Below are 13,320 nucleotides of genomic sequence, written 5' to 3' on the forward strand. Positions count from 1 at the left end.
TTCAAAAAATGCTTTTTCTAAAGAACAAAAATGCTTTGTTCATATATTACAAAAAATTTTTCATTGAAAGTTAGTGTGCCTAAGATGTTGTGAGAGTAAGAAAGTAAAAAAAAACTCTTTTGCAATCCTCAGCAGTGCTCCCACAACTGTGATGAGAAGTATGTCACAGATGGAGGTACTTTTTCGGTTACATTGCAGTTGGATCAGTGCCTGTATATCAGCACCCATGTAAAACCCTCATCTCTTCCTCGTTGCTTTCCAAACCTCACCAATATCTGAATCAAAAAGCAGTGTCTTACCTCAGCCCTTCTTCCCCTTTTCCCTCCCCTCCACCTACTCCTAAAAACATTGATGAAATACAATCTAAATTTAAGTATTTACATATGTGGAAAAACATTTGCTCTTCTTGACTGAAGGCCTAGTTTCAACAGCAAATAAAATTAAGCCAGAGTTGAAAGATTTCAAGTGAGCAAATGTAGCAATATATTTTTTTTCCTGTTATTCTCTTTATTTATTTTGGTTTTATTTAGACTTTAGTTTCATTAAACTATCAATAATAACAGCATCTGAAATGTAAGTTCCTACTATAAAATAATACTTGAGACATGCCAGGGTGGCAGTACTTTCTGTAGCAATACTCTTGCTGTATAGTAACAGGTAGGTAGAGCAATATTTGTTAGGCAGGACCAGAGGGAAAGCGAGAATCAGAAACAGGACTTTCTTCATCAAGCATGAGGAATAAGACAACAAAGTAGTTGTTGAAGTCCACTAAGCCAACAGATTCCTTTGCAATAACATTGAGGGAATTAAAAGCTTAATCAGTTCCTGTACTCTCAAGAGTTTAAATGGTTTAGGCCGGGAAAATAGGGGAAAGAGTATATATTTGGTATGTATAAATGCTTTTGCTTATTCTGTGTCAGGCTGCAATCTAACAAAGCATTTAAGAACCTTTGGGGTTTTCAGCCCATGAGCATTCCTAGCGATTTCACATGGGGTTATTTTAATGTAAATCTTGCAGAGAGAAATCTTATGAATTGTACTGTTGCTGGAAGAAAATAATTTGTATCTCAGACATACAAGGAGTACAGGCTTACTAAAATATAAATTTATTAAAGGTCTTTTGAGATTCTTGCTTTTTTAGAGTTGCTATACTTGGCCTCCTTCGTGAAGGCGTTATGGAGTTTTAATTGCATACTAAATTATTTGCTCCACGGGATTACTTTTTCATTTAGCACTCAAATTGTGCAAAGTATTAGGCAGAGGGTTGTGAGGGGAGAAAAAGGCTGCTGCATTTAAGACATGAATTGGCACAAACCCCAAACTCAGTTTTTGGCATCTAGCTTTCATTTACTTTAAGCAATAATTCACCTAGCGATTTCTGTCTTGAAATATAAAATATACAAATGTTAAAAAATAAGAAAGAAAATAAAGGAATGAAGAGGAGAAACGATTGTTGAATACTTCATTTTCTGTTCTGGTATGTGGGTTTAATTTTCAATGCTGAAACAAAGTAATGCTAAAAATGAACAGATATTTGGAAAAGCTGCCTACGATAAGCCTTTACAAATCCTTTTTAATGTAATATGTAGTAATGTGCACAGATGTCTACATTGTTTTGTTTTTCTAGATTAATTCCAGAAAGTCCTGTGAAAGAGTCATAAAAGCCACAGAGCTGATATTTGAAAATGCCTTGGCTGCTGTGATATTTTGTTTTAATAGTGGAGGTATATTAAAATAAGCATGTTGTTAGTTGTTACATTAAGACCAAATGATAAGCCTTGAATAATTTAGCATTTCAAATATGTCGCGAGCTCCTGCACACACAACCTTGCCAAGAGCTGTAGAACAAGTTTTGTCACTGTGGGTTTTTTTAAATGTAGTTGTTTGTCTGGCCAGCTCTGTACTTTGATTTTGGTTAAAAGTAGCAATTGAGTGGAACTTGTACCAAGCCTTTCTAATGTATCCCTGCTGAGCTCTCTCGCTGGAACGAAGGAGCAATGCAGAATAATTGCTTCCTATAGCAATTATTAAAGCGGATTGTAAATAATAAGCATTATTATTATAATGCTTATTATAATAAAAGCTTTATAAAGATAAACTTGAAGTTGTCTTCCTAAGGCAAATGCAGATTTATGGCCCTGTTTTAGGACATTATCCCAACATGCGTAACATTCTGTTCATGAATTGTCCTATTTGGCTTCAGTGGGATTTCTTGCAGGCTTAAAGATTAACATTGGCTCATGTACCTTGTATGAAATCAGACCTACATCACATTTCACATTCTTATAAAATGTGCATATGGAAACAAAAGGCAGAGATGCGAGCTTTCATTTGTTCAATGTAAAGATGGTGGAATATTATTTGTGAATATATAGTAGAAGGAAACACATTCATGGGAATTATTTTTCAAGCAGTTAAATAATTTGTGCAGAAATCTGTCAAAATCTGTCTTAAAGGGTGGTGCCGGGGTTGCCTTTGAGAAAAATATTGGTCAGGTTTTATTGTGCTTTTCCTCCCAGCTTTTCAGATGGCAGTGTATGTCTCCTTGCAGCCATTACGTGCCTTTGGATATCGAAAAATCAACATACGGTATGAGCCACAGTTTGCGCTCCATTTTACCTGTCTCTTCACAATCAAATCAACAAGCCTTTCAATACCCTCTGTGTTGCAACTTCCTTTATTATTTTGCTACTTTGAGCTATAAATGTGCATTGGGTATTGCAAGTTGTCTCAAGGACACAGATATATGTCTCAAGGACATAGGATTTGCGTGCCTGTGGGAGCGCTCTCAGCCCCCGGGTTGTTGCTCCTGGTACTGTCAATCTGTGCAGTTCCATGATGCAGCAAGGCAGATACCCAGCGTAGAGAAAGGCCTGTTATAAGAATAATTTCAGTGTCTTTGATTGAAATCTTAGAAGTGATTGAGTGCAGCACTTCTTAATATGCAACACTGCTTAAAATCTTTGAGTGTGGTACTCTTAATAACATATCAGTTAGTTTTAAATGATACAATCTCCACCCTGCTACCAAGAGGGGAGATTTGAAAAATAAACTTCATTATTTGTTCCCATGGGACATTAGAATAGCCATAATTTAAAGTGCTCTGTGTGTGACTTTTTGCTCTCCTTTTTTCAATGTGCTGAATTTCATTTTCACAAAAGAGCAGAGTTTTCTGCCTTGGAACCAAGGCACACTGGCAGCAAATAGACCCAGAGGTATTTTCTTGAGTTCTGTCATGTGAACTGTGTCTTATGTGGGAGAGGGCATCCTGCTTTGATAGATGCCCCAGGCTTTCTGGCATATTAATCTGTGGTTGATAAATTTAACGCTACAATTTTTGGCCAATCTATCAGTCACTGGTTGGATCACAAAATTTCAGTGGATCTGGGACTATTTCCTGTTCCTTGACCCAGATGTGCAGGACCAGACATGCTCCAGGAGCAAACCTCTCAGTGAAGGATTTTCTAGAGTTTTTCGGAAATCCTCACGTAGGTTCATCAGTGAAGGTCTGTAGCTTGCTGACAGCTTGAGAGCTTTCCTGTACTGTTTTGCCTGGTGTCTTCTGAACTACTGTAGAAGGACTTCAGACCTGGGTGACCTGGAGAGAGAGCTGTCTCTTGCCTTTTGGATGAGGATGCTGTAAGAGTTTCTGGGAGGAGCCTGGAAGCAAAGATCATCACACACGGCTGGAGGCAATGCAGAGGGAATTCGAAGTGCATCTCAATTATGATACAGGATTAAGAATTCATCTACACATAATACAGTTGAAGTATGTGTACAAATGCATCATGACTGCCATGGTTGCTGGAGTGGCGATGTTCTATCAACAAGTAAAATGTGCTCATTGAGAAAAAAAGGTTGCTTGCTTTCCAAAATAAGTAAATAAACCATTTTGCCTGGATATATAAAGATAACAGTAACTGCCATGAGAAGCATTCTCAGTTGCTCTTGGTATCCTTTCAGCTCTAGAAAAAAACAGAAAAAAGAAGGAAAAAAAGCATACAAATGGAACAGATCGTAAAGTTATTCTGGCAGAACATCTAAGAATAAAACTTGAAATATTTTCATGCTGAACTTGCAAAGAAATGTGGAAATAATAAGGCAGCTGTTGTAGAGGCTACAAAATATATCTGGTGGTACTATCAGCAGACAGTCATACAGATCTCTTGATTATGACAATGAATTAAAATCACTTAGTTTTCTAGGATTCATCCAAGGTAACATGATGAACTATGGCAGAACGACACCTTTAAGCACTGTCATCCAATGAGAAAATAAAAAAAGATTTAATTGCACTGGGCCCTTTTGGGGATATCCTTGGCTTGAGTCCATCAATGGAAGATTCTTGATAGTAGTTAACATCTATACATTTTAAAAGGAAATTATCTAACTTTCTGCCTGTTTTCCTCATTGCTGTTTGATTTCAGAATTTATGTAGGAATATCCCATTGTTTTTCTGTATATGCCTGAAGAGTCTTAAGTATTTGAGGAGATATTTTGCTTGTCCATTCACAAAATGTTGTGGTTATATCCGCAGGAGATCATCTTCTCTTTACTGCTATGTTCAAAATTTTTCCATTTTTTCAGCTGCTGCATATTATTTTTTTGTATGTCAGGTGAGATTTGGCTGGCTGCTTCATTGATGATGGGGAGTGTTAGTTATAATCAGGATTTCTGTGATGTTATTTTAACATTAGAACAAAATTATACTGTATTGAGTAACTTCAAATGTTTGCTTATTTATTGAAGGGTAAGTTACAACAAAGACTTGATGTTAGATTCTTTGGAGAGTAAGGTAAATGCTGTATAAAGAATACATCATAATGAAACAGGAAAAAAATGAAAGGGAATTTTCAACAATACACACTTGTACAAGTAACGCACATCTGATGGTTGTGTTTTCACTTCAGCAAACAGCTCTATTATCAAACCTATGTGTTTTTGATTTTTTTAAATTTAGAATGTATGTTTTAATCCATACCCTATTTCAGCAACAGAGAGACCATATTTTTTTTCTGTATGAAAGACCTGGACAAATTGCAGAAACTTTTCCTAGTAAGATTTGATTGCTAAGACTGAGCTTCCAGTTGAATTTACTTTCAGCTGTGTTTATATAAGGAGTGCTATGTATGGATTTTTAAAAATAAGCATATCAAGTGCCATTCTAAATAATGAATTCAAGTTTATTGTCATAGTTTAAGGTGGTGAAAATGTAAGCTCAAGAGGAAAATATGCGAATGGAAATGCTGCTTGTGCAAAATATTCCTTGAAATATTAACAACCTCATTGCTGAAGTGGTCACCTAAAATGATATAAACACAAGGATATACCTTTCCCTAAAATCTGCCCATGTTTCCTTAATGTTCGGGTGATTGGTTCCAGAAGGGCATCAATGCAGCTCCTCTGCGAAATGTGGCATTTCCACTTGGACTAAATGGGATCTCTCCAATCACTCTCGCTAGTAGTGAGATTTGTACGCTATTTTTCAGTTCAGCCTCCAGAAAATGAGTTTTTCGCAAGCTTATGCATATTTTGGTTGGCTCAATGCCCATCCTGGCCCAGTTTCGTTTTGGATAGTTGTATGTAGTTTGCCTACATCAAATTCCTACATGAGTTCCTTGTGGGTATGGGGGATTTGTATAACGTCTTGGCTGAGTGAGTGAGAGTTGAAGGATCTGGGTTGTCTTCTCTCCTACCCCAGACCTTTTTTTGTGTTGTTTCCACAGATATGTTTTTGGAAAGGAAGAGGTGAGGAGGAAGATGAGCATAAAAGTCTGGAACGGCTAATGACTTTAGGGAAGCATACTTATAATATATAAAATATTTAGTATTAAATATTTTGCATTTACATCTGTAAAGTGAAATCTCTGAAACTGTCTCAGGCTCATGAGAACGAAATAGTCTTGTCAGTTCCTTTTTTCAGGAGAAAGTCAGATAAGCTCTGTGGAAGTTTCCTGCAATCTGCCTGTTTGGATGGGGTGTCGTGACAGCGTCCTGTTTCTCATTTTACTTAGGATATTAGGCTTCCTTGATACTATGATACACAATTGAATTTACAGTAAGATTTGAAAAGCAGAAAAAAATACCAATAGCCAAATACTGACTGTTCTGTAGATTTCCATTGGATCTCAGGCCTTATTACCTGCAATTAACATGAAGCATTTCGATGAAGAAGAAGAATAATACTTCCTTCAATTCTGCATTGACAGTATCGTTATGAAGATTTCTTAAATTCAGAGCAAACTCTTTTCAGATTTTTTATTTGTGCGTTTCTAGTTTGATAAGGTTAGTTGAACTTTTACTTATCTTCCTATACAAATTCCTATACTAAACCAGCTAGAATAATTTCAAGTGGATGAACTGTTTTTGTCAGATACAGAATTCATTTGCAAATAAGAAGAAGTAACAAGTGAAATGTAAGGAGATTTTGAAAAGTATTGCTTCATCTCTTCATCTCTGCAGGTTTTTTGTATACTCCTAAAGGCACGTATTTAGTGAAGGTGATGCTAGATTTCTTTTTAAAAGAAAGATGCAATCAGAAAATGGTTATAACTGCTTATGACATAATTCTGTAACCTTTGGTATTGCATCTCTGGGCTTGTAGACTTTCAGATATTTCTCAGGAATGGTGATTCCTAAACCTACCACCAAGGACATCATTAGGTGACAGTGTATGCCTTTTCAATGTCACATAGAGATAAAGGAAAATGAGTTTCAATATTATTTATATATTCAAGACAAAAGGCTAAGCATAGGAAGCTGGATTTTTTTTTAATATATACAGTTCAGTACTTGCAGGTGTTACAATAAAGGCTGCTGATATATCAACTGACAGAGTCTTTTTGGCCAACACTGCTAATAATTGAAGACTTTTGTTTAACATATCATAGTAAGTGCATAATTGAGATAAATATGTATTTTTTAACTTAGAGCATGCTGGTTTGCCTGGTTTCCTTTTTCAGGTATTGTAGCTCGCATACTCTGTTTTCTCCAGGCATCTGCTGCTGACAACTGTGAGCATTAACCAAGCATGAATTCTGTCCCTGTGTCACCCAGTCGCAGGAATCTTTTCCAACTGAAAACATTGGTTTCTTTTTTTTTTTTTTTTTTTTTACTTCAGAATTTTTTGTAGCCTATAAAATATTTTTGTTGTGCTAAGGTGTGAGAGTTACAAAATGGTTTGGATATGTTTTTAGTGGTTGTTTCATGGGATTCTGCCTGTGGTGGCACATGCACTAATCGGGGCTGACCCGTTGGTTCTGTAGTTCTCGGTGTGGGTGCACAATGTTCTCCTTGGAACTTCCTGAAAAGTGCCTTAGCCGTTCCCAAAGCAAAGTGCCGCCCCTGCAGAAGTGCTGAGGAGAATGGCATGTGTAGCACCTGCACAGGCAGATGTGCATGATTCTGGGTCATGCCAGTAAGAGGTGTTACAAAAGTCTGCTGAAAGAAATTCTATTTTTTTCCCACAACAGATGTGGTTGCTTTCCTCTGCTTTTAGGAAAGTGTTAGCTAGAGCTCTTAAACGTCAGTAGCTTATCGGCAGCTTGCCTCGCCACTTATATTGCTCTTCACTGTAAAGCTATGATCATGCATAGCTTTATCAGTGCAAACATTTTGTATTGGGGTCTTTAAAAACGCACTACGCATGTGTTATCTTGTGTCCCATCAAGTAAGCCATTTTCAACTTCTGTTTAAAATTGCTTTGTTTTAGGTGTTGGAGCTCTGTTTGCTCAAAGTAGCTAGATTTTAGTAAGTACATCAGGTTATCTTCAATAAAGACTAAAATAGACAAAGCGTCTGTTTTTAGAAGACAAGATGATAGAGTAAAATCTCTATTTACTGAAACAAATGAGCAAAGTAGCAATCTGATCCCTAACGGAGCGTCTTCCTCCGTGCAGTTTGATACCTCACAGCTCTGGTACGTTCCCGCTTCTTTGCTCCCTGACAGTAAGGTATCCTCCTGGATCCAGGATGGACTGTTCCTTATTCTGCTTTAAATAATGTAGAGAGATGCAGCCCCAGGCTGCAGGTACTGTTACAGATATTTGAGAAATGATCCCTCCAGGAAGCAGCATCCATTTAAGGATGTAGCAGAGCATGTCTATAACAAACAGAATCTATGAACACAAATTAAAATAAAAAAGCCAAATAGGTCAGAGGCATGATACATTACTGAAATAAGCTGTTGATAAGCTATCTTGTCTTTGAGGCAGTTTTATTAGGATGGTTGATTTAGATGGGAGTCTTTGGTCATTCAACAGTTGGGTTCTGAGGTGCGTTGCCGTTGCGGTTCCTCCATCAGGTGCGTTTCTTGAGGTGTATCTACCATTTTTGTAGGCACTCTGTGCAGAAGCTATTTCACGTGTTCTGTAAAATGCAGAGGCAATTGATAAACTGGAAAATCTTTTTAGATATTTTTTTAGATCTTTTTAGATCTTTTTTTTTAAAACTCCTAGTTTTATCACAAGTGAGGAGAAGTACTAAAAATTGCCCTTTGAAAGGTGGGCTGAAATGAAAGAGGCAGCTAGGCCCAGGAGCCAGTGTTTTCCACCTTCTTTTTTCAGAATAAGTTTGAATATGAATTCATCATATATTTGTTTTTAGCAGTGTCAAGTGCTCACCCAGGTTTGAGTTCCTTTGGGTTGGATTTACCTACAGATGACAGGCAGTGATAATCTTCAGGGCAGCTAGTGGCAAATGGGCAGAACAGAGAAAAATTGTGCTAGGTAAATACAGAGGATAACATAGCAGAGTTAATGGCTGAATAAAAGAAAAAAGCAAAAATCCCAGCTCTACTTTTGCCTTGATTTTAAAGCTTTCTCTTTAGGCTGGAGGACGGTCATCTTCAGTCATCTACTTGAAGACTGTTGAATAGTTGTTTCTGATTTTTCCCATTTCTGCACTTACAGAAAACAACCTTCAGCCCTAGGTTTATGTTCAAATCCTGAAGTTTAGCTCTTGCAGTCTGAATTAGACCTGCCCAGGGTGTGTGAGAGGTCAGTGCTCTTGGAGACTGCAGTGGAAACTTTTTGGAGAGAGTAGGGGAGAGCTGGAACAATGTCAGATTGTGCTGGGAAAAGCTGCTCCACGTGGGATGTCTTCAAGGAGCAATTACAGAAATAACACTTGCTGTCAGCCGATAGAGCAGAGCAGTGAGTAGATAATAAATACAAAAATCTGCTTTTTGTTCCAGCATCTCAAGATGTAAAGCTTTTCTATTAGCATGGAGAACTGTAATTTAAAACAGCCTTTCTTCCAAACAGCTCAGAGGCCCTGATGATACTATAGCTATATTTTAAATTTTAATGTTATAAGTCAGAAGTCTCTTTTTAAAAAAAAAAAAAAAGTTATGTATTTTTACAAACACAGAAAACCTTCTGAAGGGTGTGCACATGTGTAGCTCTTTTTTGTCATCTTTCATGGCCGCATGATAGGGAAGATGGTGTGATTCTTGTACAGAACATATGTTTTAAGGCTATCTGTTGAAATTCCAAAGAATTTGAAGGCATTGTTCCAGGACTGATTTAGAATTAACAAGAGATGAGACATTATAGCTTTCTTACTTCTTTTGTTTCTGCATATTGTTTGAAATGACCTTTTTTTTTTTTTTTTTTTTTTTTCTTAATTGGCAAGTGACCTGTGAATCTGTTCCATATGAGCTGTTACACCTTGCAGAAATTCGAATTTCATTTTAGTCTTTTCAACATCATATTCTCCTCTCACAAACCATGGAATGGGGGTCTCAGACTGATGTTTTAAAATCCTGGGGTCAGGGTTGGCCAGCAAAAGCAGTAACCTGCCACCATGAAAAATTATTCCCAACATGTTCTTCATTAAACTTTTGTTCCATATTCAGCTATCACTGAAGGATTATGGTTTGTTGATGAAGAATCTAAAAAATATAAATTTACAATGAAAACTGCTTGTCAATAGTTCTGTCTTAAAACCCTTTGCAGTATCAAGATGTGCAATTAGTTTTGTTTTGTGTGCTTAGCAGTGTATGACTAGAAAATATCAGCGCTTTCTTTCCTAGCCTGCCGAAAACTGCATAGCCTAAACTGACAACAGGAAAGGATAGAAAGATGTTGTTTTAGCTGAGTGAAAGCAGAACTGATGTTTTCCCCAGGCTTTCGGGGGATGTTTTCATATACCTGAGTTCCAGAGTGCTCTCTGTTTTATTAGCTAGAGAGTCCAGTTTCAGCTTGAAAAATATCATATGGCATTCGTTTACAATGCCTTTAATTCAGATGGATCTTAAAGGCTCTTAATAGTATATTACTCAAACTGCTTTAGCTGCAGCAAAGCATATCACTAAATGTAATCTGCCCATCAGGAAACTTAGGTGTACTGGCCCTGCATAGGGTAAAACCAGCAAATAAAAAATGCAGTGTTCAGTTTAAGCTGCTGTGGGATTTAAGCAAACAGCATGTTCTGAAGAATTAATTTTGAATAGAGGCTAACCTGCCACCTACCTCTGTTGCTGGAGAGAGGTTTCTCCAGCTGGCAGCTCTAAGCAGGGCCCTGATTTAGACTGTAAGAACTGGTCTCTGCAAGGGTACTTCAGTACCAGTCCTTCAACTATACAATCAATCTAGATGGAATAAATGCTTGTGCCTACAATTAATCTAAGTGAATTCCTTGAGTTGTGTAATAAATTTGGCTACTCTGTCAGCTCGCATCTGTTGCTCCAAGCCATTATCAAGAAATCAGGATTTTGTTTGATCAGTTTCTAATTGCAAAAATAACTTGGAGGAGATTGTGCCTAAAAGTATTTTTCTGTTGTTATAACCAAAGAGCAAAATTACAAATGGACAGTTTCTCAATGATTATTTGTAAGGAACAATGCATGGCATTTGATGGCCTTAATATTTGAAAGGAGAAGAAAATATATGTGAAATCAACTCATAGTTACTTTTCAAAAAGTAATAATGTGATAGCAGAAAAAGGATCATAGCATTGCAGTGCTCTGCATTACACCCGGTTGCTCCGTGTTCTTTTCTCTAGCAGATGGTGAGAGAAGGCATAGCTCATGCTAATGCCAGTGTTTTATGCCCACAGGCATATGGTGGCAGGGCAGGAAAGAAAGATTTCCTCCCAGAGGAGAAAAATCTGTCCAGCCTTTGCGAAGAGAACTGCAGTCCCACATAAGAGCAGTTGTGCATCCCAGCTTAGTTTTGAAATGGTCCCAGTCTAGGTGGCAGCAGCAAGGTTTGCCTCTGAAAATGATTGTAGCTGTAGATAAAAAAGAATAAAATGATGCTACCTCATCGACTGAGCAATTCGCACAGACTTGAGCAGATATTGCACCTTGGCCTGACATCAGTTTTTCCTTACTTTACTTCCCCTCCTCCTAATAAGAGAAACCAGTGCCATGTGCCTAGCTTGAATTTTAGTCAATAGAAATCTGTCCCTTCCTCAGTAGAATGCAAACTCTGGGTAGGTTCAGCGGCCGTTTTTAGACCAGCAAGACTGAGAAGATGCGTTAGTGGTGGCGCGCGTATATCCGAAAGGCCACGAGTAAGAAGGGCCGTGTCATGTGCGAATGTACTCTGAGACAATTGCTCTTGTGGGGAGTGGGCAGAGGAGAAGACGTTTTGAGTATTTTGCAGTTTGGCACTGCATGCTCCCAGCCGCAGAGAGATGCTCCAGTCTTTGGTGCCAAGTGCCAGGACCCTTCCTAGGGGTCCACAGCTCGACTGTGGGATTATCTGTATGTATATGTAGAAGAAAGGGGATGGCAAATTCCAGGGGTTAATTGAAGCCTTACCTACTCTTTTCATTGAGCAGCAAGAGAAAAGAAAGCTGCTTGGTATGTCTTGTGATCAGGGGATTTAAGCCATGCGTCCCAGAAACTAGCAGGAAGGGAGGAAGCCAACGCTCATTCAGCCAAAGCAGCAGCCATATCCAGAGAAGAAAACGCTTGGAGATAATTTTCTTTGATTATTAAAAAAAATGCCATTCCAGTAATTGTTCTCAATAAATGTTGCACATTATATTCTGCCAGAGTGTATGTAATATTTTAGAAAAAAAAAATCATTTGTGTTGTTTGTTTACTTCATCAAGTGCCAGTAACTTCCTCCATGCTGTAGGTGGGGAGTACAAGCACTTGTCCTGCTGGCAGTGCTTTCCGGAGAGCGGAACTTACCCGTGAAAAGCCAGCACTGTTCCAGTGTCATTCTGCACACAGGCTATAGAAACTCAGCAGTTAGGAGGCGTTGCTAATCTCTATATACTTTTAGAAAAACAATTTGAGGCTCCCTTCTGCATCTGAGGGCAGTGTAGTTTCATTCCAACCTGAAAGGATGACTGAAACTTGTTTGTGAACATCTTGCAGCTCCAGGCATGGAGAATTAGCATCTGTGTTTCAGGCCTGCTGATGGTTTTTGTTTATGTAGCTGTTGTCTCTGTGTGTGAATCTGGAATGGTTTCCTTTGCCGAGGAGGTGGTGAAGGCTTGATTGAAGATATATAGGATAGGGTGGGGGAAACTAAGCTTCTCTCCTGAGAAAACTGGAAGGTTTCTTAGCTGAAACATTCTCCCACTTACTTTTTCACAAGGAAAAGCTAAAGCAGCGTGTTGGGATATTTCTTGTGTTATATTTATATTACAATGACAGTAATTGTTATAAGGACTATTGTTATAAGGGCTAATAGTGAGTACGATTTTTCTAGGACTATCAAAGCTTGTATGATGGAAGCATTTTATATGGGACTGCGTACTTACAGAAATAATTTCGCCTGCTACTAAAATTCAACCACTTCTGGTATGAAAACACATAATGCTTTTTAGACTAGCAATGTCACAGAGTAATACTTCTGGAAAGGGTAATAAATAACTACTTACATCTGATTTGAGGGGAATATGATCAGACTGTAATGTCCTGAATTGAACCAAATGCACTTAATAGAGATCTTCAAGTGGGAGCCTTTTGCAATTTTAAAGATGTTTTTTTTTTTCCTTTGCTTGTTTACTTAGTACTGCTTACATTCTCTGTAGGAGTGAAATGCATTTTACCAAAAATATGCCTCTCTTCTCTTAGATTACAGAAGTTTGTGGAGCCAAACGTGTGGGTTATTTTGGTCCTGCTCAATTTTATATTGCTTTGAAGTTAATTGCGGCAGCACAGTCAGGACTTCCAGTGCGGATTGAGAGTATTAAGAATGGTAAGTAGCAAATTTTGCTTGCAAAGCTCTGCACTTGTTTCTTCCTTTCTTTAAAGCTTTTTAGCAGTCTGTTGTGGTAAAATTTTCTTCTAACTTGGGTATGAAGCAAAACTGCATTTCAGGGAATGGAGAAGAGCCAGTAGTAATGCTACATTCT

The 13,320-nt window shown here is 37.9% G+C and overlaps 1 protein-coding gene across 1 annotated transcript in view; it reads left to right on the plus strand.

Moving 5' to 3' along the window:
- The window catches only part of REPS2 (RALBP1 associated Eps domain containing 2), a 91,193-nt gene that overhangs the window by 20,278 nt on the left and 57,595 nt on the right, over window positions 1-13,320 (plus strand). The window contains exon 2 of the mRNA XM_088532766.1: window positions 13,040-13,163. Coding sequence (XP_088388892.1) covers window positions 13,040-13,163 — 124 coding nt within the window. The remainder of the gene's footprint in view (window positions 1-13,039; window positions 13,164-13,320) is intronic.

Source organism: Tinamus guttatus, unplaced genomic scaffold, assembly GCF_059628265.1.
Source record: "Tinamus guttatus ecotype Peru unplaced genomic scaffold, ASM5962826v1 Tinamus_guttatus_pri_ptg000470l, whole genome shotgun sequence".
In the NCBI taxonomy this organism is placed as follows: domain Eukaryota; kingdom Metazoa; phylum Chordata; class Aves; order Tinamiformes; family Tinamidae; genus Tinamus; species Tinamus guttatus.